Source organism: Caenorhabditis briggsae (genome assembly GCF_000004555.2).
Source record: "Caenorhabditis briggsae complete genome, chrII, whole genome shotgun sequence".
NCBI classification, from domain to species: domain Eukaryota; kingdom Metazoa; phylum Nematoda; class Chromadorea; order Rhabditida; family Rhabditidae; genus Caenorhabditis; species Caenorhabditis briggsae.
In genome coordinates this window covers 6,477,274-6,503,435 of record NC_013486.2, presented here as the reverse complement: position 1 = coordinate 6,503,435, position 26,162 = coordinate 6,477,274, and the positions used below count along the sequence as shown (strand labels likewise).

At 39.0% G+C, this 26,162-nt stretch overlaps 9 protein-coding genes and 1 non-coding gene across 10 annotated transcripts; 7 read left to right on the top strand and 3 right to left on the bottom strand.

Moving 5' to 3' along the window:
• Positions 1-131: 131 nt before the first annotated feature.
• On the top strand, positions 132-2,210 carry CBG12966 (the record flags this gene model as incomplete). The annotated part of the gene is made up of 8 exons (XM_002630482.2): positions 132-518; positions 570-801; positions 1,234-1,286; positions 1,338-1,457; positions 1,501-1,589; positions 1,636-1,802; positions 1,852-2,027; positions 2,079-2,210. The coding sequence occupies 8 exons, from the start codon at positions 132-134 to the stop codon at positions 2,208-2,210; spliced, it is 1,356 nt and encodes a 451-aa protein (XP_002630528.2).
• Positions 2,211-2,633: 423 nt separating this feature from the next.
• On the top strand, positions 2,634-2,864 carry CBG25535 (the record flags this gene model as incomplete). Its single annotated transcript, XM_045242193.1, has 1 exon — positions 2,634-2,864. The coding sequence occupies one exon, from the start codon at positions 2,634-2,636 to the stop codon at positions 2,862-2,864; it is 231 nt and encodes a 76-aa protein (XP_045099348.1).
• A 120-nt stretch (positions 2,865-2,984) lies between these two features.
• CBG12968 lies at positions 2,985-4,077 on the top strand (the record flags this gene model as incomplete). Its single annotated transcript, XM_002630483.1, has 6 exons — positions 2,985-3,102; positions 3,155-3,265; positions 3,309-3,402; positions 3,447-3,549; positions 3,596-3,748; positions 3,799-4,077. 6 exons carry the CDS (start codon positions 2,985-2,987, stop codon positions 4,075-4,077), a joined length of 858 nt encoding a protein of 285 aa, XP_002630529.1.
• A 342-nt stretch (positions 4,078-4,419) lies between these two features.
• CBG12969 lies at positions 4,420-9,259 on the top strand (the record flags this gene model as incomplete). The annotated part of the gene is made up of 24 exons (XM_002630484.1): positions 4,420-4,524; positions 4,668-4,794; positions 4,840-4,958; positions 5,007-5,080; positions 5,127-5,186; positions 5,229-5,330; positions 5,373-5,442; positions 5,493-5,617; positions 5,666-5,785; positions 5,828-5,996; positions 6,041-6,145; positions 6,202-6,333; positions 6,381-6,479; positions 6,525-6,629; positions 6,672-6,760; positions 6,805-7,091; positions 7,135-7,259; positions 7,304-7,456; positions 7,501-7,683; positions 7,725-8,254; positions 8,298-8,538; positions 8,599-8,904; positions 8,946-9,092; positions 9,137-9,259. The coding sequence occupies 24 exons, from the start codon at positions 4,420-4,422 to the stop codon at positions 9,257-9,259; spliced, it is 3,696 nt and encodes a 1,231-aa protein (XP_002630530.1).
• On the top strand, positions 4,577-4,648 carry CBG29088. Its single transcript has one exon. It is a non-coding gene (tRNA).
• Positions 9,260-9,615: 356 nt separating the features above from the next.
• Positions 9,616-10,436, bottom strand: CBG12970 (the record flags this gene model as incomplete). The annotated part of the gene is made up of 4 exons (XM_002630485.1): positions 9,616-10,016; positions 10,063-10,123; positions 10,164-10,243; positions 10,286-10,436. The coding sequence occupies 4 exons, from the start codon at positions 10,434-10,436 to the stop codon at positions 9,616-9,618; spliced, it is 693 nt and encodes a 230-aa protein (XP_002630531.1).
• A 320-nt stretch (positions 10,437-10,756) lies between these two features.
• CBG25536 lies at positions 10,757-11,789 on the bottom strand (the record flags this gene model as incomplete). The annotated part of the gene is made up of 3 exons (XM_045242192.1): positions 10,757-11,102; positions 11,468-11,576; positions 11,642-11,789. The coding sequence occupies 3 exons, from the start codon at positions 11,787-11,789 to the stop codon at positions 10,757-10,759; spliced, it is 603 nt and encodes a 200-aa protein (XP_045099349.1).
• CBG12971 lies at positions 11,616-12,627 on the top strand (the record flags this gene model as incomplete). Its single annotated transcript, XM_002630486.1, has 3 exons — positions 11,616-11,729; positions 11,777-11,980; positions 12,031-12,627. 3 exons carry the CDS (start codon positions 11,616-11,618, stop codon positions 12,625-12,627), a joined length of 915 nt encoding a protein of 304 aa, XP_002630532.1.
• A 5,355-nt stretch (positions 12,628-17,982) lies between these two features.
• Cbr-trx-1 lies at positions 17,983-19,227 on the top strand (the record flags this gene model as incomplete). Its single annotated transcript, XM_002630487.1, has 4 exons — positions 17,983-18,024; positions 18,078-18,239; positions 18,284-18,355; positions 19,138-19,227. The coding sequence occupies 4 exons, from the start codon at positions 17,983-17,985 to the stop codon at positions 19,225-19,227; spliced, it is 366 nt and encodes a 121-aa protein (XP_002630533.1).
• Positions 19,228-19,607: 380 nt separating this feature from the next.
• On the bottom strand, positions 19,608-26,091 carry CBG12974 (the record flags this gene model as incomplete). Its single annotated transcript, XM_002630488.1, has 10 exons — positions 19,608-19,727; positions 19,772-19,871; positions 19,919-20,054; positions 20,100-20,174; positions 20,226-20,376; positions 20,501-20,632; positions 20,960-21,065; positions 21,112-21,212; positions 21,593-21,671; positions 21,722-26,091. The coding sequence occupies 10 exons, from the start codon at positions 26,089-26,091 to the stop codon at positions 19,608-19,610; spliced, it is 5,370 nt and encodes a 1,789-aa protein (XP_002630534.1).
• Positions 26,092-26,162: the final 71 nt, after the last annotated feature.

Below are 26,162 nucleotides of genomic sequence, written 5' to 3'. Positions count from 1 at the left end.
AACTGCAAGGAATACTGTAATTTTTCTCCAACTCGGCTGGGAAATCGTCTTAAACGAATCAGGAGGCCTATGGAACGACTATAAACGATGCGCGTTCTCCTTCTTCCTTCTCACTCTTCTATTTCCCTCCGATGCGTCTGCTTGTATTCTCCCTTTTTCTATTGCTACCTGAATTGGCTCGGGGATTCGAGTCTTTGGACCTTTCCGAGTACAATCATCTTTCCTCGAATACCATCATTGACTTCTATGACAATGAAATCCCGGACATTGATTTTGAATCGGAACTTCGTCGTTTCCAAGAACCAATACCAAAAACTGGAGCTGAAATGATGGCCAGATTCAACAGGAATTTTTTGAATTTCCTATCGAAAGGCGAAAGAAAGGATTGGAATAATTTGATGCAAATCATGTCGCCGGATGCGTATATTGAGACTTGTATGGCATCGGCTTATGGATTGAGTCTGGATCAGTTTTATAAATGGATGACCTACTTGAGCAAGTTCTATTTGGAAGTTGGGGTAAACATCCTAATCATCTATAATATAAAAAAATGAGAAGATACATTTCAGTTGACTAGCACGGTCATAACAGACAGCTCCGATGATATCACCACTGAACTGGATTATAGGTCAGACGTCAGAGGAGACATCAAGAGAAATGATAAATGGACAATGTCAGCTACATTCGATAAGGAGAAGGGGCATTTTGTTGCGAACACATTGAAGATGATGTCTGATTGCTCGACTATTCCGAAGACTCCTCCACTTGAACCAGCCATACCTGTGGAAACTTTCATTTCAAGTTTGAAAAACAAGTAAATTTTTGGCAGATGAGATGATTTTGAATACAAAAAATCGATTAAGATTGGTAAGTGACATCTTCCTGGATGGTGGTCTTCATTATAAGTCGGCTTATGAATCCATGTACAACTAATTGAATCCTTCACCATTCATTAACATTTGTGACGTTGGAAAAATGTCAGCGAGTGAGTAAGAATACATGTCAATAATTCTAATAGAAAGCCACCCAAACCGTCATCTTTTAGCCCATATATCTCAGTTCCTGTAAGAGATATAAAAATTGGTCAAAAAACAAAATTCTTGTCATAACATTACAAATAGTTTATCAGTTGACCACTTTTTGATATCTTCTACAGGAGCTTTGATATATGAGCTTAAGATTGACAGTTTGGGTGGTCTTCTATTAGAGTGTTTTCGGTATTTTTGTTTACAGATCAGTTTGTGGAATACTGGAACAAGAGATATGGGAAGGTTCAAAAATACATGGTGTGCTATTATATTTTATTAAAACTTTTTTTTGAAAGTCTATTCATTCAGAATCATACTTTCGAAGTGACCCATACCGAAAATAAGACTTATTATGTCGACTTTTCTGTGACTTATCAAGGGGAACCAGGAACATTCTACAAGGACCGATACAAGTTCCAGATTCAAAAGGTCTGGCAATTTTTGAAAAAAAAATCAATGTTTTTGATTTCAGTGGTTAAATTTCTTCGTCGATTATTTCGAGAACTTCATGGATTGGACCATAATCCAAGTCCAACAGTATTGCACTGAAAATAAAACCAAGTGGGTTAAGAGTGAAGAAAGAAAATAACGATGAATTTTTATTCAGAATGACCAAGAGCGACGAATCTCTTCAGAAAATGGCATTGTCCTCGAGACGATGGGATCAAGTATTCCGTCAGGATCTCCAGTGGAAAACTCAGAAGGCATTCAAGGAAATGTTCGATCAAAAGACATTTAATGGTTATGCTTGCGGAGGAAAATTCGATACGTGGTGTAAGATTTTCCGAATCTTCTTATGTTTCAAGACGATCACAAATTCCAGCGAAATTCGAAGACTGGCTGTCAAATTTGGCGAAATTCTATGGTAAATCGGTTCCAATGCAAACATCGGTTTATGCGGCTACACAAGATAAGCTTGGGTTCTGGGTTCTCAATCAGATGACAGCGTGGTCGGACAACAGTACACCCAATCACCGTGTCTATTTTGAAGGATACTACGTAAGTTACTGCTCTCTGCGTATCTCATATCAAAAACTATTCATATTTCAGAAGGATAACAATTGGCAGCTGAATCATCAACGAGTGATTTTTGTGCTGTTTTTTTCATTGAATCAAATAAATATTTATGTGCAGAATAGAGTTGCTCTCGATCATGCTGTTTATTTATGTGAAACGAAATAAGATACAATTGATATTACTCTACATACTTTCAATGACTGAATTTTGCCGGAATAAAAAACTGGTACCTCGTGTTTGAAGACTCATTGTCAATATTTAGAAAAATTGCGATATTTTGATAATTCCGACAATTTATACTTTTGAGGTCCCTCATACACAAATGTCGTCTATGTTTGTTTCCTTTGTCAAAGTCCAGCGAAAAGAAGAATAATTCAAACGCTTTCGGGTCGCTACGGCAGCCCTTCCGCATATTCTTCTCAGAATTTCTTATTTTGGAGACGCTAAACATAGAAAATTGAAATTTCGAAGAGTAAGTTTTAGTTTTCGCGCTAATACCGCTACAGTATGTCACTTTAAAGGTACAACTTCTCTGGGAGCAGAGTACTGTAGAAACAGCGATGGAAAAAAACAGCGATTCACACAGCGATGGAAAACACTCCAAACTCTCATTTTCTCTTAATTTTTCCTTCAGCACTTTGCGGTGTTTTTCTTCAATTTTTTCTAAATGCGTCAAGAAATTTGATACGTCTCCTTTTCTGTGCCCTGGCGCCATATCTGTCTCATGCACGGCGCGCTCTCCTCCTCCGAATGACCTGCACTTCTTCTCGTCCTGCTCCTTCTATCGATTTTCTTTATGGCGTCTATTATGTGTCGTGAGTTGTGTTATCAGTGTCGTCTATGATAAGATAGAGCAGTTTATTGCCCTTTCTCTGCTCAATCTTTACCGGGCTCAGATATCAAATTCCCAACTTTTTTGGCTTGCAGAACAGCTCAAACATGGTCAAAGTCGGAATCATAGGAGGAAGTGGTTTGGAGGATCCAAATATCCTTCTAAACCCAACAGCGATCTCGATTGATACTCCGTACGGACAGCCGAGTGATCATCTCATACAAGGTAAGGAGAACAGGAGAAAAACAGTTCCGAATACATAGACGAAAATTTTTAGGAACAATCAATGGTGTCGAATGTGTTCTTTTGGCACGACATGGACGGAAGCACGACATTATGCCCGGAAACGTCAACTATCGCGCCAATCTATGGGCTCTCTACTCTCTCGGTATTTCAAACTAACAATGAGTGAAGCTAAATTGTAATTCTAGGAGTTGATGTCATCATTGCTTCTACTGCTTGCGGCTCTCTAAAGGAAGAAGTGGCCCCAGGGCATTTGCTATTTCCGGATTCAGTTTTCGACAGGTTAAAATGCAGTTGAAAATGCAACCGAACCGTTTGTTTTTTAGAACTAACAGTCGCAAAGCTACATTCTTCGATGGTACATTCAGTGGAGCACCTGGAGTCTCTCATATCCAGGCTCATCCCACTTATAATGAGAAACTGAGACAGGTATGTTTCTAAAAAACATCTTTCCGGAAGGTGAAATGTTTTCCAGGTTTTGATTTCTACCGCCGAGAAGTGCAAGCTCGTTCACCATCGCACCGGCTTTGGAGTTTGCATTGAAGGACCTCGGTTTTCGACCAAAGCCGAAAGTATGGTCTTCAAATCATGGGGAGCCAGTTTGGTTAACATGACAATGATGCCGGAAGTAAATTTCGCTGTTTTACAGGAACCTCACTCAAATAGTTCTAATTTTAGTGCATTCTTGCCAAGGAACTTGGTATTCCATACGCAACTACTGCTTTGGTCACCGATTATGACTGTTGGAAAGATGAAGATCAAGTGACAGCTGCTTCGGTGATGAAAGTATTCGCTGCGAACGTGGAAAAAGCGAAGACACTGTTCATAGAAGCTGTAGCGGAAATTGGGAAAATCGATTGGAGTGCTGAGATTTTGCAAACAAAAACTGCTGCACGGCAGTCGATCATGATCTCCCCAGATGTCGAAGTCGAATTCCTAAAAGTTCCCAAGACATGAATCTGATGTCTCCATCACCTATTTATTATTTCTATCATTGGAATGTAATCTCGATAAATTCTAATAACGTGATAAATTAATTTTTTACTGTTGAAATCGTGTGGCGTCCTCGATCACAATCCAACCGAACACTGACACAAAAACTCAGAAACTGAAAGTCGTTGCCTACACTCACTGCACTATTCGATAAGAAAGCTGCGGAACCAAAAAAATTGGTGAAGAACAATAAAACATGTAATTTAGATATGGGAACCAGCTGATAACTGACAAATACTTTTCAGTTTATACTCAAAAAATTATTTTGTCAGTTCCTTTTTTACATCATAAGAAGTACCTGAAATCATGAACAGAAAGCGAGAAAAAGAGTCAACTATTTCTCCGTCGAATTCACAATCATCGTCGTCGAGCGAGTCTTCTTCTTCCAATTCCTTCAGCTATTGTTCCCTGGTGAGTGAAAACACGTTGATTTTATCACAGTTTGACTAGGTCAGCGACCGCCGGTTCCATGGTGTAGCGGTTAGCACTCAGGACTTTGAATCCTGCGACCCGAGTTCAAATCTCGGTGGAACCTATGCTTTTTTGTTTTTCAGTTGCGATACTCCAACAAAGTTGATAGGTTGCTTCTTGGTCTCGGAATCTTTCTTTCGATTTCCCAAGGCTGTTGTAGTTCTCTGAATGCAATTCTTTTCAGAGACCTAACAGATGTTCTAATCAGTGGTAACAAGGAAGTTTCGAATTTTTTTGTAAGTATACGGTTTTCAGGACAAGGATCATATACCAACCAAACATTTGATCACCAGCAGTTCAATAATGAAACATTGAATATTATCCACACTTACTTTTTGTACGGTACTCTTCTGTTTAGTTTGTCATTCGTTTCGGTAAGATTTAGAATACAAATTTGACAAGTCAATTAACCTAATTATCAGATGTGCTGCTGGCATACATTCTGTGAACGACAAATTTTCAAGATTCGAGTTGCGTATTTTAGTGCATTATTACGGTAGTTAGCTTAAGTTTTAACGTAATTTTGATTGAAATAACTACAGTCAGGATTGGGAATGGTTCGATCAAAATGATTCTGGAGCAGCTATAGTTCGAATGAATGAGTAGGTTGTAAAAAATCTGAAATAACAATCGTGATTCTTTAGTGGTTTGGAAAGAGTTCGAGATGGATTAGGAGACAAGCTTGGTGTTATAATTGCCTATTTGACCCATTTTTTCTGTGGATTGTCTCTTGCATTCTACTTAAGGTATCAATGAAAAGGAGTAGTCCTCTTTTATGCCTTTTTCAGTGTTGAAATGACAATTGTGACTCTAATCATCACTCCTGCATTCATTCTTCCAATCATCATATCTCGCAAGGTTTGTTAAAATAGTTATGAAAATTCCTCTAACTGGAAACGGTTATTCAGATGATCTCAAAGGTGACTTTTAAAGAATTGGAAGCCTATGAATCGGCGGCAACTGCAGCAGGAGAAGTTATCAGTGGCATCAAAACAGTTGTGTCTTTTAATGGAGAACAAAAAGAAATCAACAGGTTAATCATATAATAATCGTTTTAATAAATTGTAATTAATTTGTTTAGGTACTCAAAATTTTTATCAAAAGCAATGTACTGGGGACTTTGGAGAGCTTCTTTGAGCTCATTTGAGGGGCTTTTGGGGCATTCTTCATGTGTTTTTCAATGGCAATTTCATTCTGGTTGGTTTTTCATTACTTGAGATGAAATAAAATAATTTATTCAAAGGTGGGGAACCAGATTGGTTCTAAAAGGATCAATAACTCCTGGAACCACACTTGCTGTATTTTGGGCAGTCAATGGAGCTATATACTTTGTCGGACAAGCTATTCCACATTTAACATCGGTCTCATCGTGCTACAGTGCAGCCGTACCTGTTTTCCAGATTATTGATAGAGTGAGTTCGACAGTAGATGATCCAGGATTACGGACTCTTTTCAGACAGTTATCCTTGATGGGACATCTGATAAAGGACTTAAATTATCGAAAGTAAAAGGAAAAGTTAAGTTTGAGAATGTTTGGTTCAAATATCCCGCTCGGCAAAAAGTAGGTTCTAATTTTGATTCATATTTTAATGCATATTCAACTATCCAATTCAACAGGTGAACGTTCTGAAAGGAATCAGTCTTCATGCTAATCCTGGAGAAAACATTGCATTGGTTGGTCATTCTGGAAGTGGAAAAAGTACAACTGCTGCCCTTATGATGCATTTTTATGAGTTGAATGGGGGAAAAGTTTGTTGAAACATTAGCTAAAAGTTGAGTTCAAAGTTCTTTTTCAGATATCGATTGATGATACAAACATTGATGAATTGAATTTGTCACATTTGAGGAACATTGTAGGAATCGTCAGTCAGGAACCATTGTTGTTTGCGGATACTGTAGTTTTTCAAAGTTTGATTATTAAATCAATGATTTCGTTTTAGGTTGAGAACAATATGAGGTTGGGAGCTCCAGATTTAGATGACAATGAGATGGAATACTACTGCAAACTGGCTAATGCGCACGATTTCATCGAGCAGTTGCCGAATGTAAAGCGAATTTCTTGATTGAGCCATCTGAATTTATTCTAGGGATACAAAACAGCTATTGGAAATGGAGGAGTCGAATTATCAGGAGGACAGCGACAGAGGATAGCGATTGCGAGAACTTTGGCAAGAAAGTAGGCGGATCCTTATTGATTGAAAGCAAGCAAAAAACTTTCAGACCATCGATTTTGATTTTGGATGAAGCCACGAGTGCTTTGGATTCAGAAAGTGAATCTCTGGTTCAGATAGCATTGGAGAATGCAGCAGAAGGAAGAACTACGATCACGATTGCTCATAGATTGGGTACCATTCGGAATTGTAACCGAATTTATGTTTTTGATGATGGAAAGATAGTGGAAGTTGGAAGTCATCAAGAACTGATGGAGAAAGATGGACACTATGCGAAAATGGTTCAATCCCAAGAAATTGAAGTGGGAAATAGGCAAGAATCGACAATGGAAGAATGTACTAGTATGATTTCCTGAATGAAACAAGAAACACTTTTCAGACTCTTTCGAATCTAGGAGGGAATCTTGTGACTCGAAATCATCTCGTCAAAAATTCAGCAAAAAAACGGCGAGATCATGTTCGCTGACATCCGAAAAACTGCTTTCTGATATATCTCCATTACCGGTGCTCCTTATAAAACAAATGACATTTATGGTTCATGAATTCAGATAGGAGAAGAGAATGAACAACCGTCGACCTTTCTTGAAATTCTCCGATACACAAAACCAGAGTGGGGCCTTCTTGCTATCTCCATCCTTATATCAGTTCTCCGCGGATTCAATTACCCAATTTACTCAATCCTCTATGGAAGAATGTTCCGGGTAAACTTCATCCAACAACAACAAAAAATACATTTCCATTTTAGATTCTATCAACTGGAACAGACGAGGAGAAGAGTAGTAATTCAGGCATGAATGCAATCTATTTAACGGCTCTTGGAATATATGCACTGATTGTGACAATGGCCGCTGGTTGTTTGATTGGATATGTAGGGGAAAGACTCACAAAGAGACTTCGAATTCTACTGTTCACTAACATTCTCAGACAGGTTTTCTTTTTTTTAATATAAAAAGATAAACAAATATTTAGGATGGTGAATACTTTGACGTTCCAGAACATGCACCTGGACGACTGATCACTCGTCTTTCCACAGATGCTCCAAATATCCGTGCAGCTATAGATCAACGTCTTGCTGATGTTATTCAAGGATTCTCAGCAGTTTTTTGTGGAATAGCTATTGCTTTCTGGTTTAGCCCGACGATGGCTCTGATGGGACTTGTGAATGTAGGAGTGCTCATTTCTCTGCAAGGCTTTATAACACATGTATTGAAAAAGAGAGGAGAAAAAGATTCGGAAAGGTCCGAAGAACCATCAAGACTAGCCATTGAAGCGGTTGAACAACACCGAACAGTTCAATATTTGACTAGAGAACAGAGCTTTGTGAAGAAATTCGCTGATGGAATGCATCCGATTCACATCAGAAACTTGCAACGTGGAATATTACAGTCAATATCGTACGCATTGTCTACTAGCTACACATCGTTCAGTTTTGCAATCGGATACCGTTTTGGTCTTCTTCTAGTCGACCATGACTTAGCGAATCCATTCACAGTCTTTCAGTGAGTTTCGCTCACTCTCTCCAATATCAAAATTGATTTTCAGAGTCATCGAATCCTTGAATTCGTCATCTCCTTCTCTTCTTGCACTTGGATCATATATTCCAGAATTTGTGCGCGCACAAATTTCTGCTGGATTACTGTTTCAAATGTTAAGATATGAGCCAAAAATAGATTCAAATACAGGAAAGAAAACTACGCTGGACAGTGACATTTCCTTGAAAAATGTATACTTTGGATATCAAGTTTCTGGACGGAAAATGATTCTGAAAGATTTCACATTAAAGGTATTTTATTTATAGATTTGATAATTTAAATTTCAGATTTTTTTAAAATTCCAATTTCAGATTGAAAGCGGAAAAACAACAGCAATTGTGGGGGCCAGTGGCTGTGGTAAAAGTACAACCATTCAACTTTTGGAAAGATTCTACGATCCAATTGCTGGAAGAATCGATTTTGGAAGTACGAATTTGAGAGATCTGAATCTGAAACATTTGCGGTCTCAAGTTGCGTTGGTTGAACAAGAACCAACTCTTTTCAATTATTCCATTCGGAAAAATATCGCTTATGGCCTAGAATCGATAAAAGAGGGAGAGGTCATCCAGGCTGCAAAAATTGCTCATGCCCATGAATTTATCACGAGCTTGCCAGAAGTAGGTCAATTCCTAGATTATTCCACAAAATTTTTGTTCAGGGTTACGATACAATAGTTGGAGAAGGTGGAAGCAAACTGTCTGGAGGACAGAAACAACGGATCGCAATAGCCAGAGCAATTGTAAGAAATCCCAAGATTCTCCTTTTGGATGAAGCGATGAGCGCCTTGGATGTGGAAAGTGAGAGGGTGAGTCGATAAAATCCCCAATTCCAGATTTTTTGGTCTTTCAGCTGGTTCAAGAAGCTTTGGAAAAGGCAAAAGAAGGAAGGACTTGTGTTGTCATCGCCCATCGTCTCACAACTATACGAGGTGCTCTTTTGATTCTTATCGTTTTCGGCTCCGCGTCATTTTGAAACCGTGTGTCTTAAATTAAAGAAAAAAATTACAGCTTGCAAATTTCGCATTTCGAAATGACTGGTTTCGAAACTTCGCGGTTTCGAAGTGACGCGGAGCCTCATTTTCTATTTGCAATAATGATTTCTTTAGGTGCTGATAGCATTGCCGTTGTCAAAAATGGAAAAGTCGTGGAACAAGGAACTCATTTGCAGTTATTGTCATTAGGAGGAGAATATGCAAACTTTGTTCAGAAAGCTACACTATGATGAATTTATTCTTGTCATTGTTTGTATGAAGGGTTAATAATAAAAATGATGGATGAATTGGGAGAATGGGGTTGAAATGGGAAAGATAAGGGGAAGAAGTGGAAAATCTACCACCACAAAGGCTTATTAACAGTTCTTGGAGTTGTCATATTCACGATTTCCATGCTTTTATCATCATTGTCCAACTTGAAAATTCTTGGATGATAGTGTTTTCGGAAGACATCGTATTCTTTCGGCGTCAGAACGTCTCGAATCAGGTCCTTGACTGATCCAACAAATCTCTCATTGATGGTTTCCGCAATCAATGCAAACGCCATTGAAGGCCGTGTGGCAAACTTGTGAATCTGTTCAGCAGCAGGATCAAACGAATACACAATCATTCTCTTTACTCGAGCCTTCACCAGTTTGGCTGACTTTTCGTCCAGATCCTCGATTAATCCCTTTTGCGCTTTCGTCAGCTCACTGATTTGTTTTGTTGTCAAGTTTCGCCGGAGTCGTGTGTAAACATCTAAATTTCAAAGTTATATGTTCAAAATATGTCAATCTATGATTACCATCCAAAATATCATCTAGTGGTTTACCCTTGTGCATTCCAACAGCTGCTACGTCAATGCTCTGGAAGATTATGCAATTGAAGGATTTCCTAGAAACCTACTTTCGAAAGTTGAGCATCTGTCAAGAAATCAGAGACGAGGAGTTTGAATCTTTGGACTGCCAATATCTTCGAGTCCCGATCTGAAGTTTCCTAGATACAATACTCTGAACTGATTAACCTACCAGCAGTGAATCCTCTCGGTCTCATTGGAATCTTAGGAATTGTCACAGATGACACATTCTCAACTTTTGGGGAAACAGTATTTGGAAGACTGATGATAGCTGCTTCTGCTATCCAGAAAATAACTAGAAAATGGAGAAGAAAGCCCAACATCTTTTGAAAATTCTCAACGATCGAGTCGTCTTTTATTCGGTTTTTGCCGACCTTGGTCACTTCGATTCAAGAATAACATTGGAATACCTGAAATAACAATCGGATTATCGGACAATAGCTGCCCTATGTCACATTTCAGGGTCGAGAAATAGAAACGTGCGTTCTTCAAAAATGAAAGATTCTAGGAAAAAGGGAAGGAAGGAATGGATGATCTGAAAAGATGAGAGTTCAAATGTCTATTTGATCACGAGATGAATTCCAGTAGGTCTGGTTTTAGGATTAGAAGTTGTCTGGAATTCTCACATGATTGTCGGTTTTTTTCAGATTTTTTCTCGGGGTTGAACAACTCCAGCAGGTCTGAATGTCATATTTATTGGGTTGTGCAAGAACCACAACCATGGGCGTCGCCGGCAACTTCTGGATATTCTGGTTCTGGATGAAAACAGTACAAAAGCTGGCAAAACTCCGATTAACAAAGCTTGTAGTAATTCCATTATTAACTTCTGACCAAGGATCCAGAAGTGTTTCCACTTTTTCTTCTGATCAAAATCTGACCATGGCCCATGCATTTTTTGGGCAAGTTCTGACCAGAACCTGGCCAATACCCGTCCAAAAGCTAAACCTCCGACTTCTGACCACAAGTTACAAGACGACCGCCGAGATGTTCTCCTTTCTCCCAATATTTCTTACAGATTTCATGCCTGAATATAATTCTCATGCCGAAATGTGTTCACTTTTGTTGCCTTTTTAAAAAATCGTAATTCCCAGGACAACATGCCACATCCTTTCTACACTGCTATACTAAAATTCGCAATTAAATGTGCCCCGACCATGCATTTTCTCATCTTCCTGGCTCTTGCTTCTCTTCTACCAGGCGACAGAGCTTCTCGCTTTCACTTTTTTTTTTGGAAAGAATCGATTTGTTGTCCGAGCCACGAATCGTGAGACAAAGGAGCGTTGACTCTTCGCCGTAGGTTACCCACCCCCTTTTTGGAAAAAAGACTGAAGAAAAGGAGATTCAGCGTTTTAACGTTTTATCGAACGCAGCGAGAGAGCACATGTATTCGTTTCCTGAAGCTGAGATTAGTTCCTCCCTCTTTTCTGGCTTTCCTCGGCTGCGGCTCCATTCTTTCTTCATTTCTTTCTTTTTCCTTTCAATTATTGGTTTTTCAGAGAGCCATGGCTTCTGATAACTTGGAGTCGACCTTTGAGATTGTTTCGAAAAGCGAGGTTGTAATGAATAGAAAGATGGCTATTGAGGTGTTGCGAGAAATGACGAAGGAAGAGCTTCTTGTAACTGAGCGTTTCTGATGTTTGTATATTCAAAATTGCCTTTGCAGAAGGAGGATGCATTGGAGTCGATTGCTAACAACAAGGAAACTGAGACTGCAACCAAACTGGCTGCTCTCAAGAAGGCGTATGACGGATTGAAGAGAGGTCGCATGGCAAGACAGAAGTCAATGTTGGAGGCTGCATTGTTCACAACTGTCATATCCTTTCTTATCATCAACACCTTCTCCGATCTTCTCTTCTTCCTTTCTGGCGTGAGTTTTGACTGAAGCAGTACCTTTTAATTCCATTCAAACTTTTTCAGATTCAGGAGGGCTGTGTAAAGAGAGGATCCCAGACGGATGAAGATTTCAAAATGAGCGTCGCCGAATTCACTGCCAACATCAAGACAAGTGGACGACTCAACCGCCCGATTGGAAACTTCGACAACGCTGCTCTCTACTATCTTCTATCCGAAAAGCAACCGATTGAAATCGCCTTCCGTCGTCAGTGGATCCCTGATCATGAATTCTTTGAAGGAGTCGAGAAGTTCGTCCGAGGGATGGAATGGGAAAACACTTTGGAGGAGGAGCTTTTTGTTCGCGGAGTCCCAAACTTTGATCGCAAGTTCCAGTTGGAGGAGATGACCTTGCGTACCATCTACAATCATAAGATCTACAATCAGAAATTCTTGAATCTGGGAACAAAGGAAATGATTGATAAGAACCATTCAATCGAATATTTCACTTCCCAAAGAACCCTGATTCGCTTGGAAAAGAAGAATGGAAATGAAGTCTCTCGCACCGAATACTTCCTGAAACTCGGAGATTTGCACATCTTCGACAAACGTGGAGAGTTTGAGTGCACCCGCGTCTTCTACGCCCCAACTATTGATAAGGAAATCAAGAAGAGAATGCACTAACTCTTCACTGAATCCAAACCATCTCTCATCTAATCACTTTGATTCTCATTCTTTTTCTACTAATATTTCCGTATCTAATTTTTTGTAAATTATGTACCAAATCAAATTTTTTCCTCTACTCGATCTTTTCTTTAAAAAGAATCGGCCATTCCTCACACACCGTGAAAGTCCCATTCTCTTCTCCCAACTTAGTATCGCTTCATTGAATTTTTCAAAAAATGCAAAGCACTGTTTTTCGAGTGAAATCGCAATAAAGATTGATTTGAAGCATTTTTTTTGTTCTCAGGGAAATATATTTTTAGGTAATTCTCCAAAGAAATTCTAATCTTCTTGATTGGCTTTTTTTTATGTCGGAAGTAGTTCTAGTACTCATCACATCAAGAAAATGGCTCTCCGCTTTCGGAGCGCAACCGAAGTGTCCTGGATTTGGGAGACATACACATCTTTATTTTCGGCCAAAAATTCGGGGGGTACAATGATTCGGGGGTACAAGGGGGTACAACTGATTTAGGGGTACAAAATTGGTGATTCGGGGGTACAAAATTCGTGGGTACAACGATTCGGGGCTACAATCTACCAATGATTCTGGGGTACAACTTATTTCATTTGGGGGTACAACGTTTGTGATTCGGGGGTACAATTTTTTTTTTGACGAAGTTTCTGAATTCCTGAATTTCAGAGCTTGAAAATCTCTGAATTTTTAGAATTCCAGAACTTTGGAATTTCAGTATTTAGGAATCTGAAAATTTCGGAACTTCAGAATCTGAGAATCTCAGAATCTCAGAATTTCATAACTTCAAAATCTCAGAATCTCAGAACTTCGGAACTTCAAAATTTCAGAACTTCAGAATCTCTATATTTCTGAATTTTCAATAATTACGGCAGAAATTTTCTTCATTGTCTTCAGAATTCTTAGAATTCCAGAATTCGGAATCTGAGAATTTCGGAACTTCAGAATCTGAGAATTTCCAAATTTAAGAATCTCAGAATTTCAGAACTTTGAAATCAAAGAATTTCAGAACTTCAGAATCTCAGAATTTCAGAACTTTGGAACTTCAGTATTTCGGTATCTGAGAATTTCGAACGACAGAAATTTTTCACTTCTCATTGTTCTTTTTGACAATAAGCTAAACTTGACAAATTTTACAAACTCAGTTTTTTAATGCTTAATTTAAGTTCAAAACCCAGCCGATACTTTCCTCAATGCCAACTTTCCTCAATTCCTTGTTTTTTCAATTCTATTTCAATTCCCTTTGTTTCTCAATATTCATTCGTATTTTTCCCAATTTTTCTCAACTTTCCAATTTTTCTCAATTTTCCTCAATTTTCGCGGTAATTCAAATTTTTCTCATTTTAAAATGATTTTCTAGATCATTGATTGAAGGAAACAATCACAATTTAGATATTTCCCACAAAATTCGAAAATCCCAAAACTTGGCCCAAAATGAGCTATTTTGTTTCGAAAATCGTTCGAACAGGCAATAAAACATTACAAAAATTATAAAATTGATTTTTTTTCGATAAATTACCACGAAAATTTGAGCAAAAATGATGAAAAACGAAGGAAAACGGAGAAAATCCCAAAAATAAGATTTGCGAGCGATGACGTCATCAGTCCATGGCCGTGGCCGAGCTGCGGGGTTTTCTCTTCCATGGGAAAATTTCGCGAAATTGAGATCTTTTCGCAATTCCCATTTTTCTCCGTTTTCCTTCGTTTTTCATCATTTTTGCTCAAATTTTCGTGGTAATTTATCGAAAAAAATCAATTTTATAATTTTTGTAATGTTTTATTGCCTGTTCGAACGATTTTCGAAACAAAATAGCTCATTTTGTGCCAATTTTTGGGATTTTCGAATTTTGTGGGAAATATCTAAATTGTGATTGTTTCCTTCAATCAATGATCTAGAAAATCATTAAAAAATGAGAAAAATTTAAATTACCGCGAAAATTGAGGAAAATTAAGAAAAATTGGGAAAAACGGAAAATTGGGAAAAAACGAAGGAATATTGAGAAACAAAAGGAAATGAAAAAGAATTAAGAAATAAAATTGAGAAAAATTGGAAGTGAGGAAAATATCGACTGGCAGTAAAATCCGTTTGTGAAATTTGTTAAAATCATTTCACAGTTCTCCATTGTCTTTCTTGAAATATTGAGATTCTGAAGTCCTGAAGTTTTGAAGTTCCGAAGTTCTGAGATTTTGAAGTTTTAGCATTCTCAGATTCTTAAGATCCGAAATTCTCAGATTCTCAGATTTTGAAGTTACGGAATTCTCAGATTGCGAATTCTGGAATTCCAAAGTTCTGAAATTCTAAGAATTTGAAGTTCTGAAATTCTGAGATTTCGAAGTTCTGAAATTCTCAGATTCTCAGATTCTGAAGTCCCGAAATTTTCAGATTCTCAGACTCTGAAGTTCCGAAATTCTCAGATTCCGAATTCAGAGATTTTCAAGCTCTGAAATTCAGGAATTCAGAAACTTCGTCAAAAAAAATTGTACCCCTAAATGAAATAAGTTGTATCCCAGAATCATTGGTAGATTGTACCCCCGAATTTTTTGCCTTATTTTTATTCATTTTCTTCAGCCATCTCGTTTTTTCTCTTCATTGAAGTGGACTATAAAAATAATAAAAAGAAGTAGAGTCGAAGGAATCGTAGAGGAGACGGAATTCGAACTTGAAGCAGGAAAGATGCTTTTGAAGTCAAATCAGAAAAAATCAGAAGTAGGTTTCCAACAACAAGAATTAGCATAAAGCAACACATCAAAAAGTTGAAAGTTTGAGTTATCGAAATTCTGGCAGTGTTGAATTTCATTCTCAACATATGCTGCAGAGATGTCCGGAATGACTTTTTGGAGAAACGGAATCCGGAATCCGGAATGAAATAATTTTCCCGGAATCCGGACGAAAAACGTTTCCCGGAATCCGGAATGAAACTAATTTTCCAGAATCCGGAATACGGAATTCAGAATTATAAGTTCTCCAAATGGGCGGAAAATTTCTAATTCACATATCGTGCTATTTGCATTTTTAGTCGCGGAAGTTCAAAAAAGTTAGAGAATTGCTGCAAATTAACAAATATAATATATTTAAAATCCGGAATAAAAAATCTTCTCGGAATCCGGTCAAATGAAAAATTTCGGAACCCGGAAAACAGAATTCTGGATGAAAAAAAGCACGGAATTCGGAATCCGGTATCCGGACATCTCTGATATGCAGGCGTCTACGTTTCGCATCAGCACGGGCGTGATTACTGTAGTGGGTTGAGCAATTGTGACGTCCACAGGAGTGGACGGTGTAAATGTCGAGCTGATGAGCTCTTCAACAAAGAGTACCTGAAACTAGAATTCTCATTTTTTAGGTTATTGTGTTCACTTTTCCTAGCCGAATGTTTGCAGCGAATTTAATGACTTGACGACGGGTGCCAGAGCATGGCTCAAGGTTCGAAAGAACATCACTGACACAGATTGAACAGCCAAAAAAACGCAGCAAAATCATCCTGAATTTCTATCATCTGAGTAATCCGAATCCCATGATTCTGAACTCGCTGGAGCTGATTCTCATTGGTTTCGCTATTTAAAGGGGGCCAGACAGCAAAAAATTTCGGGGGAAATTTCAGAGGGCGTGCATTCCGACGTCGCGGTGTTCGCACCTAAAGCACGCAATCCCAAACATTTTTATTTTTTTATTTCCCGACTTTATTTTTTTCAATTTTTAACGACTTCAAACATTAAAAAAGCTCTTTTTTCTTATTTATTATAAAACCCATATAAAAGTGAATTTTTATGTAAATTTAAAGTTCTATCGACCGATTATTTTGCCAGGCGCCGGTGTTTTTTATAGGCATGCGAAAAAAAACTATTTTCTCTTCGATAACCGTTTCTTCACTGTTTCTATTTATCTCATTACTTCTCGTTATTACTTTAGGAATAAAAAAACTGTTTTATGACTGGGGTTTTCAGAGACGTCTCCATTTTTACTGCTTCCTTCACCTTCCGACGACCAGCCCTGCGTGAGGATTGTTTTAATTATGTGGTTTTTTTTTCAATTGTTATGTCTCTTTCTAAAAATTAATAGTAGTTTTTTTCATAATTTATTTGTTAACATAATAAAACACGTTTCTTCATTTTCAACTGATTTTGATACCTCGGAGCGAGACCTCGGCGGCACGCTGGTAGCCCTTCAGAAATTCCGAGTTCAAAAAGTTCAATCCGAAGGAAACAAGGGAAGAAAAAAGTAAAAACACCAGCAGGGATTGAACCTCTGACCTCCTGAATACTAGCCTAGAGCGTACCCACTACGCGTGTAAGAGGCGACCATCGAGTTTTTCACATTATGAAGCGACGCCGCAGCAGCAAGCTAGTGAAGAAATTAGGGTGACAAAAAAGAGCATTTTTTTGTCCTTGAAGTGTTTTTTCAGGTTTTTAAGTACATAGCTATATTTATACTTCAGAGTTATATCTTTTGAGTAAAAATGAAAATTTTGAAATTTTTGATGTCTACCCTCCTTAAATCAAAATGAAGCAAACTGGCTGAAAAAGTGTAATTTCAATAAAAATCGATATGAGAGAGAAACAACCGCTATATCTAGCTAGTTTATAATTAGATTCGAAAACTTTTTAATTTAACACAGGCCAAATCTCATTAATTTCAGTATTCTTTTTTTTTGATAGAGCGAATTTGAAAAGATTTCAACTTAAATTGAAATGCTTGATTCAGCAACTAAAATATCGAAATCCTTCCCACTAAAAGTTATATGAGCCTGTGCACAAACTCATTGCTAGCAGGTAAGTTCACAACAGATATAAATGCCCTAGTTCCAATGGCAAAATACATAGGCCAAACTTCTTATTTTCCTTAGGATCTGGTTTGAAAAGGTTTGAGGCAAAAGGTGTTTGATTGTTGGCTAAATTCATAGACTTTTTCCATATTGCAGAAAACTAATAAGCTCTCGATGAGTGCTAAAAGTATCTAAATCTAAACTTTCTCTTCAGATTACTGTTCAGAAGTTCATTAACGCCCACATTCTTCTATTTATCTCATGACTCACTTTTCATGTTTACTCAGAATAATTTTATCTCAAACTACTGATTTTCGGATATTTTTTTTTGGTTTTCTGACAACATTAATTACCATCCCCCCTCTTTCTTCCCCTCCCACTCGTTTCTGTTTGTCACTGCTTCTTTCTCCTTTCCCGCTCATTCCAACCTGTAATTATGTGGGCGTGACTGCGTCAAACCGACTGAAAGTTTTCTTTCTTTATACCAGCTCACTTCTTCTTCATAATTTCATTTCCTGTGCATCATTGTTTGAGTATCAACCTCCTACCGTGGGTACCAGTTCTACTCACCTCTATCCAGTTATGTCTCTCTCCAAGGAACCGATCCTCGAGTTGTCCGATATGGTAAGGACACAGTGATCCCATTCAGAAAGTATTGAATATATATATATATTCAGGCCGAGTTCAATCATCTGGTTCGCCAGCATCCAGAGAAAGTCATCGTCTTGGACTTCTTCGCCACGTGGTGTGGACCATGTAAGGCGATCGCTCCATTGTACAGGGAACTGGCCATCGAGTACAAGGGAGTCATCTTTTGCAAAGTCGATGTTGATGAAGCCGTTAGTAAATCTAGATAATTGCAGTTTGAAATTCTGTGTTTCAGGAAGACCTCTGCGCCAAGTACGACGTCAAGATGATGCCCACGTTCGTCTTCACCAAAAACGGAGAGACACTGGTAAGCGAGACGTTTATTGGGCTATGAATGGGAAGTTTGTCACTTGTGGAATTATGAGTCCTGTAAACGATTGTCAGTATTGATAATTCAATTAGAATCAGAAGTTCCATAAGATTTTAGATTTTTTTTTCTTATTGATACTGTAAAACCTGTAATAGCAAGGCCTCCTAACTTTTACTTTGAGGCGACTTTTCTCGGTTCCTGTCAAAGGTATGAAAAAGTTGTCAATTGATAAATTGTTTATCATAATATCAGACGTGTTTCGTCAGTTGACACAATCTTGATGTTTTGAATAGTAATTGAGAGAATTTAGTCCAAACTTGACAGTATTTGGGCCCTTCTAATACAGGTTTCACGTTAATGTGAATTCGATGATATCGCGTTCCGCTTCACACCGTAACCACCCATCCCCCTATACGTCCATCAATTAAAAAATACTTACGACCAATACAAAAATCTTCTAATTGAATTTTCGAGCAGGTGGATCAATCGTGAGGTGTTACCATAAAACCTGTAAAGGGGCTCCACACTTTCCAGTTTGAGCTCAATTATCCTATACAAGATATCAAAAAAAGGTTAAGTGACAGAAAATGTCTGATATAATGATTAAAAGTTTATCAGTTGACAGCTATTTTATATCTTCGACGAGACCTGAGAAAAATCGTCTCAAAATTAGAAAGAACTTCAATTACAGGTTTTACGGTAATAGTGAAATTCGGATCTCATTCTCTCGGATTTCTAGAAAACTATTCCCTCCAATCATATTATTTTGACCTTTACAGGAGACTCTGGAAGGTGGTGTCGAGGAGGAACTTCGCCGAAAAGTACGCGAGCACTCGTTGGCGGCTTCTTCCTCAGCCGTTGCTCATTGATCAGCGGCCATCTGTCCCCTAATAAATCTGTTCATTGAACCCTTCCATTCCCTACAATTAACCCTTGCCAGTCGACACAAATTGGTCTCAGTTCGACGTTCGACGTTCGACAAATTTATCTTCATAATAATTATATTCAGCTTGCACAATGTTTTTTGAATGTATATTCAGTTTCAAATAAAGGATGTGAATTAAAAAAATCGAGTTGAAATATGAAAAATCGCGAAAGAATTGGGGGGAGGTTTGTTATATGTTTTTGGGGAAAACCTGGACTTTCTCTAGAAAATGGGGACAAATGCAACAAGGTACAAGTGGCAGGAATCATCACATTTGAAAATTTTAACAAAAAAATAATGAACTAGGTAACAAAAAATGATGATTTAGCCACGGCGACTGTGTTTCAAAAGTCCCAATTCCTTGATAGCCTTGTATTGGTCTGGAATCTCCATCAGAGCATTCAAAGCAAATGAAGCATCGGCGTTTGGAGCATTGAACATCACCTAGAATAATTTTTCTATGAAAGTTGACAAAAATATTAACCAACCTTGTGGAAGTCAACGAAATGGAAATTATCGAAAAGTCTCTTTGGAATGTTGTCATCAAATCTGCCCATCATGTTCCATGGACCATCTCCCACACCAACCCTGAAACTCTTTTTTCTTTCATGTTCCGAAATATCCAAATCACTAACATGATAATACTCAATGGATAGTGTGAAGCGGCAGCAATCGCTTTCTGGTTGATCTTCTCGTTGGTGACCTGTCCGTCAGCAACGATGACCAAAATATGGTAGGAGTGCTTCTCCTTGCAAATTTCAATCGCTCGATCTAGAAATATTGACATTTAAAACTATCTTAAACGTTCAGAGATACCAATCAGAGGCACGAAGTTGGTTGGCCCGCTCATTTCGATGGTTGGTGTGACTTCGTTGTAGACTTTGAGTACTTCTGAAATAACGAAGCTGCAAAAAAAAAAAACCAAAAGTTCCCATATCAAACCTTCGAATCCATTGCAATCCTTGTCAAGATCGTATCTGTCTGCAATGTTGAAAATTCCTTGATCAGTGAATTCCTCATCTCCGAATCCATACGCTGGGATCTGTCCGTCGGCATCAAACGAGGAAAGTGTCTTTCCGACGATTTGGATTACCTGAATATTCGGTTTTAATGATTATTCCAGATCACTATGCCATGGGCCCGAGAGGCTGGGCTTTTTTTCCAGAATTTTCAAGGACCATCAGACCGAGCCCTGATTTTTCAAGGTTGTATTATACCTGTTGATAGGGATTCATCTCAGCTGGATCAATTGTGTGAAGTGGTCTCTTATCGAAAGTTCGTTCTCCTTGATAGAAGTTAGATTTGGTGTAATCAATTCCGAAAATCAAGTTGGAATATTCGAGACCAGCCTGAAACAGATAGATTAGAGTGATTACGGGAACCCCGGATAGTATAATAGTGAAAAATGAATGAAGTTGGTCCGAAATAGTGCAGGAGACATGCTAATAAAAGATACAGAGTTACTGTACTGTATGTGCATAGAGAGAAATAGAGAAAGGGAAAGTATATTTTGTGAGAAGAGTAGTGGATATGAAACTTGCCGTTGAAAAATCGCCGATGTAGGTCTGAATGGAATTAGGTGTTCAAGTGGGAGTGATTATCTCTATCTAGTCTACTTCACACATCACTCTATTAGATCTATTAATTTGAATTCTGAAAAAGTCTAAATAACCCACATGCTTGATAGCCTTCACAATATCGTCAAGAGTTTTGAAATGAGGAATGTTGTGAGGACTTCCAATAGCAAGAGCCTGAAGAAGGGAGTTGCGGCGGACGGGTTTGCTAAAAATTTGAAGTAAGGAAAAGGAAGAAAAGGAAGGAATCATACAATGCAGGAGCAGCATTTTGACGGAGATCTCTACTACGTCTTTCTCTCTCCTTCTTCATTGGCTTCTTGATGATGGACGGTTTCTGGAAGGCTGGCTCGACCTGCAATATGGAATTTTACGGTTTTCTTAAGTTAACTACAGTACCTTTTCATTCTACAGTAATATTTCCCAAGCTACAGAATACCCTATAACGTTCTCTAGAAACTTCATTAGTTTTCAGACTACAGTAATCCTCTTTTCTCTTAACAGTAATCCTCTTTTCTCTTTTCTCTTGCCTCTATTTCTACAATAACCCATCTTACAGTTCTGACTATAAATATATGAAAAACGCGTTTTTCAGATGATTTTGAACAAAGATTTTGAGAAGAAAGACTTTTTCATATATTTATGGACAGCACTTTATACACGGAAATTCTGAGCTTATTCTGATAGCTACAGTTATCTGTTTTTTTAGAAAATGATATCTAGAGCATAGCTCACCTCCATAGATGTATCCAACCCGAGACTCTTATCGATGGCTTCCATTGTCTTTTCCTGGACTTCGGCGGCGAAACTGACTCTGAAAAAAGGAACCTAACCTATCTGAACCTTTTTCCATTCTAATTCTACCTCTTTTCTTCCTTTCTACGCTCTTCGCCTTTCTCTCTCATCTTGACTTCAGAAGCCTGCTCGGTCTCAACGACGGTGGTCTTCTTCTCGAGCTGCTCGTCGACACGGATAATGGTTTCCTCGATCACTTCTGTATACAATACAAATGGTTCATCTTCATGCCTACGAGCAAGGTTGTGCACACTGCCCTCCACCATGACCTCCACCATGCGTGCCTCAAGTTCCAGCAATTGCGTCTCAATGTGCTCTTCGCCGACTGCTCGGAAACCGAACGCGCCGTGAACAAATTGATGGTCTTCAGAGACGAAGACAGTGCGGAACTCAGTGGGTTGCTTGCAGTAGTCGTATGCCAGGTTAAATATGGTTTCTTCGGATGCAGAGGAATGCATTCCAGTACCTTCAATTTCGTTGTTAGATGCATGCAGACCCATTGCTAACAAGTCTCGATAAGTGACTCCAAAGTGAAGATCAGCATCCAAATTGATGGATTCCTCCTTGGCCGCACGGAATCCATAAGCTCCTTGTATGAGAAGTTTGTCTTCGGTGACACAGACAGTTGTGAATTCAGTTGGTTGTTTGCAATAATCGTATCCCAGATTGAAGATTGTTTCTTCGGAAGCACCGGAGTGCATTCCAGTACTTTCTCCCTGGTTCGCTTCGTCTTTCGTGACTTGTCTGTGCTCTTTGTAGCCGACACCAAAGTGTAAATCAGCATCCAAAGTGACAGACACGTCCTCAGCAGCATTTGATGAGAACATTTCATTTTGTCCCGCTCCAGAAGTGTTGAATATTTTCTCCACTTCTTCCTCGTGATCTTTCCTTCTGAAACTCGTAGTGTTCCAAACGGCGAACTCTTCCGCAGCGGTTGAGTTAAATTTGATTGCATCAATCATTGGGGTTGGGAATAGTTTTTCGGTGACTTCTTCTTGAGATGGTCTTGTCAGGAATGCACTGACACTGTCTGGAGATTCTTCTCCAGCAGCGAAACAAGAGAATGTTGCAGATCCTCCATTTCTGGCAACATTCTTGATCTCTTCAGTTTCATCCACTCTATCACTGCTTCTGAGAGTGTAGTGGATTCCAACAGCCATATCAGATGCTTCTGTACTTCTGAAGATGACGTGAGGTTCGATGTTCTTAGCCACTTTAGTTATGGAAGTCTCTTCAGAAGAACTCTTGTTACATTTGATTGTCTCGTCGAAGTTGACTGAAGTTTCCTGACTGGCTCCAATTGACAAGTTGGTTTTGTCTTCATTTCCGATGTTTCTGATGGTTTGAGCAGATTGGAATTCTGCTTCCCTTTCCAACTTGGTTTCAACATCAGCAAACTTTTCATCGGCAAATCCAGCTCGTAGAAGAGAAGAACCACCTGACGCAGCAATTTGAACAATCTTTTCGATTTCTTTATGTTCTTCTTCTCGTCGAAGTTGCACATTATTGGTTTCAGTGAGTTCAGTTGTTTCAGTCACTCTCGAGTACGCAGGTTCTCCTTTATTGGCTGCTGTCAATTTGATGTTGGAAGTTTCGTATTGGTTGGATCTTGACAGGTTAGCAGTGACTCCAGCAGCAGACTCTTCCGTAGCCGACACAAATATCTCTACCGGTTCTGCTTCATTTCGAATGATTGTCTTCTTCTCTGTGGCCAAGTCTCTGTCTGCATGCTTCTCCAGATCTTTGTCGATCCGCACTTCATTTGCTGTACTTGCTTTTGTTTCCAAATTGAACTGTCCTCCGTCTCTTGGGTACGACCTGGTCTCTGAAACGTGCTCATGGTGCTCGTCACGCTGATAGTGCACATTGTTGTTCTCCTGCACCGAGCTGCTTTCACGCAAAACAAGACTAGTCGGATGACCCAAATTGGAAGCGACACGCACAAGTTTACAAGATTCAGATTTGGATCCGGAAGAAGAAAGAGAAGCAGCGGCAGATGTGGATGCTTCCTTAGTGCACGAGCAACGGAAGAACTGGGGTTGCTCTCGGTTCTTGTCGACAATGACCACAACCGCGTCTAATTCGAAATCTCCAGAAGCAGTCAAATTTTTATCCAAAGAAACTGAGTGTGACTTGGAGGCGTTGGAATCGAATACAACTGGTTCAGAAAGCAATGACGTGGTTTTTGTTGTACAAACTTCCAGATGCTCTTCTTTTCTGCTCAATTGAGTGGCCAAATTTTCAGTCTTTGATGTCGTTTCTCTGGCAGTGAAGTATGTTGGAATTCCAAGATTGGCTCCTTGACGGATGATTTCCACTTGGTGATATGCAGATGGACGATTCAGACTGACCACTTGGTTGTGCTGCATTTCAGATGAAGCCCTAGTTGTCCATGACACTGCTGGAGAGGAGTTTCCAATGACGAAAATTTTTTCAGCATGAGCCTCCGCCAGTCTTTCCTTCTCAAGATGTTGAACTGCATCCATTGTTCGATCAGTTGCATGTTTCGTTTCGAAAGTCTGTCCACTTCCTTGTCTTGCTTCATGCAACGTCTTCGCAACAACCTTCTCTTCTTGTTCTCTTGAATAGAAGCAGTTGGTTGTATGGTATTCTTCTCCAGATTCTCTAACAGTGAACTGCTCATTCTCCTTATTGCAATCAGTGATGATCTTGGAAATTGCAAAGTGATCATTTGGACGATTCCATTGTTCTGTTACAGAATGACCAACAGATTCAGAAGCCTTACAGTTCAGAATTGCTGGAATAATTGTTTGAGCAGTGATGAAAGTTTTCTCGGTTGAAAGGTGACTTGGTCTTGGACAAATCAAAGCACTTGAAATACTAGATGAACTCTGTTCAGAAGCATTTGTAGAAAGCTCATAACATCCTCCCAATCGACGGTCTTTGATAAGAAGATCTGCTGTGTCGAAGTCATCATTTCTTCTGAATTGTTCACTGATAGTTGCTCTATATTCAGTAGCTTCGGTCATCTTCTTCTCAACATTGATTCCTTTATTAGAGTTTTGAAGAACCTTCTTGACAGTTTCTTTTTCTCCCAATCGACTCATGTCCTGAGAAACAGAAGCAACAATTGAAGATGTTTGAATACTTGTGAATGATATTGGCTCTCCTTGGTTTCCAACGATAAACTTCTTATCAATGACGTCATGTTTGACTCCACGGCTCTTGATATCTTCATTGATAATCTCAGTTTCGTCGCCACTCGCTTTGAGACGTCGTTCGAACATTCCGCCGTTTCTCGCGATGTACCATGTCTCATCTAAATCGAAAATGTCGTCGGGTCTACGGTAGATCGGGTGCAAATTCTCAACACACTCTTCACACTCCAACACGCGCCACGTCACAGTTTGCTCAGTGTTCTTGTCGACAATGAGCAATTCAGTAGACAGCCATTCAGCCGGTTTCGACAATTGGGCTGAGATTGTGTTCATCTCCTGTGTGGTTCCAGTGGTGCTCAACATTTGGTGCGGTGCAGAATTCGAAAGCGTGATTTGGTGCAATGTGTCGTAGTGGGTGATACGAGATTTGGATATCTCGCGGTGCAAAGTGATTTCGTTATCTTCGGATGCATCAGTGGACAGTTTAAAGTGTCCTCCTTGACGAACCAAATCAATCGTTCGTTCGACTTTCTCTTTTTCTGAGTCTACTTCAAATGCACTAAATACGCTCTGCTTTTCTTCGCTGGATTCCACAAATCGGTATTTCAAACTGGCCCCACGGTTCTTGTCTTTGACGATGTATTCGGTACGAGAATATTCATTTTCTCGGTTGAGAACAGTCGAAAGTGCCATTTTCTCAGTTGTTGGCTCGAAAGTAACCAAAGAAGCGCCTTCAATTCTGTTAAAATCAACAACGGTCTTCTGCAAATCGTGGTATTCTGATGGACGGTTAAATTCTGGATTTCTTGTGGATTCTTCCAACTCAGCAGCTGCACAGGACAACGTCTTCGGCTCAATTACATTTGAAATTATGACCGTTTTTAGAATGGACTCGAAATCATCTTTTTTGTTCATGTTATAGAACATCTTGACGAAATATTCCAAGCATTCATGAAGTTTGATGGTATATGGAGCCGCATTGTTAGCACATGATTTGGTTACTCCAATACTGAAATTTGGCTCTGGAATCTCATAGTTGAAGTTGGCATTCACAGATTCAGTACTCGTCTCCACAACTCGAATCTCTTCTTTTGCAATAACTTTTTGAACCATTTTTCCTTTGACTTTCTCAACATCTTGAGTCCTGGAAAGTGAAGAACTGATGACTTTGTATTCGTCTCCAGCAGCTTTTGTATTCAACTCGTAGTATCCTCCAGATGCCTTCTCATTCAATTTGATTGAAGAAGTCAAGTTCTCTTCTGGAATATTGTAGGCGATTCCAACTCCAACGATATCTTCTGTCGACTCCTTCGTTCTCATGTATGTTGGTACTCCGATGTTTCCAATGATAACCAACTTGTTAGCAACTTCTGATTGATCTGAAATCGACC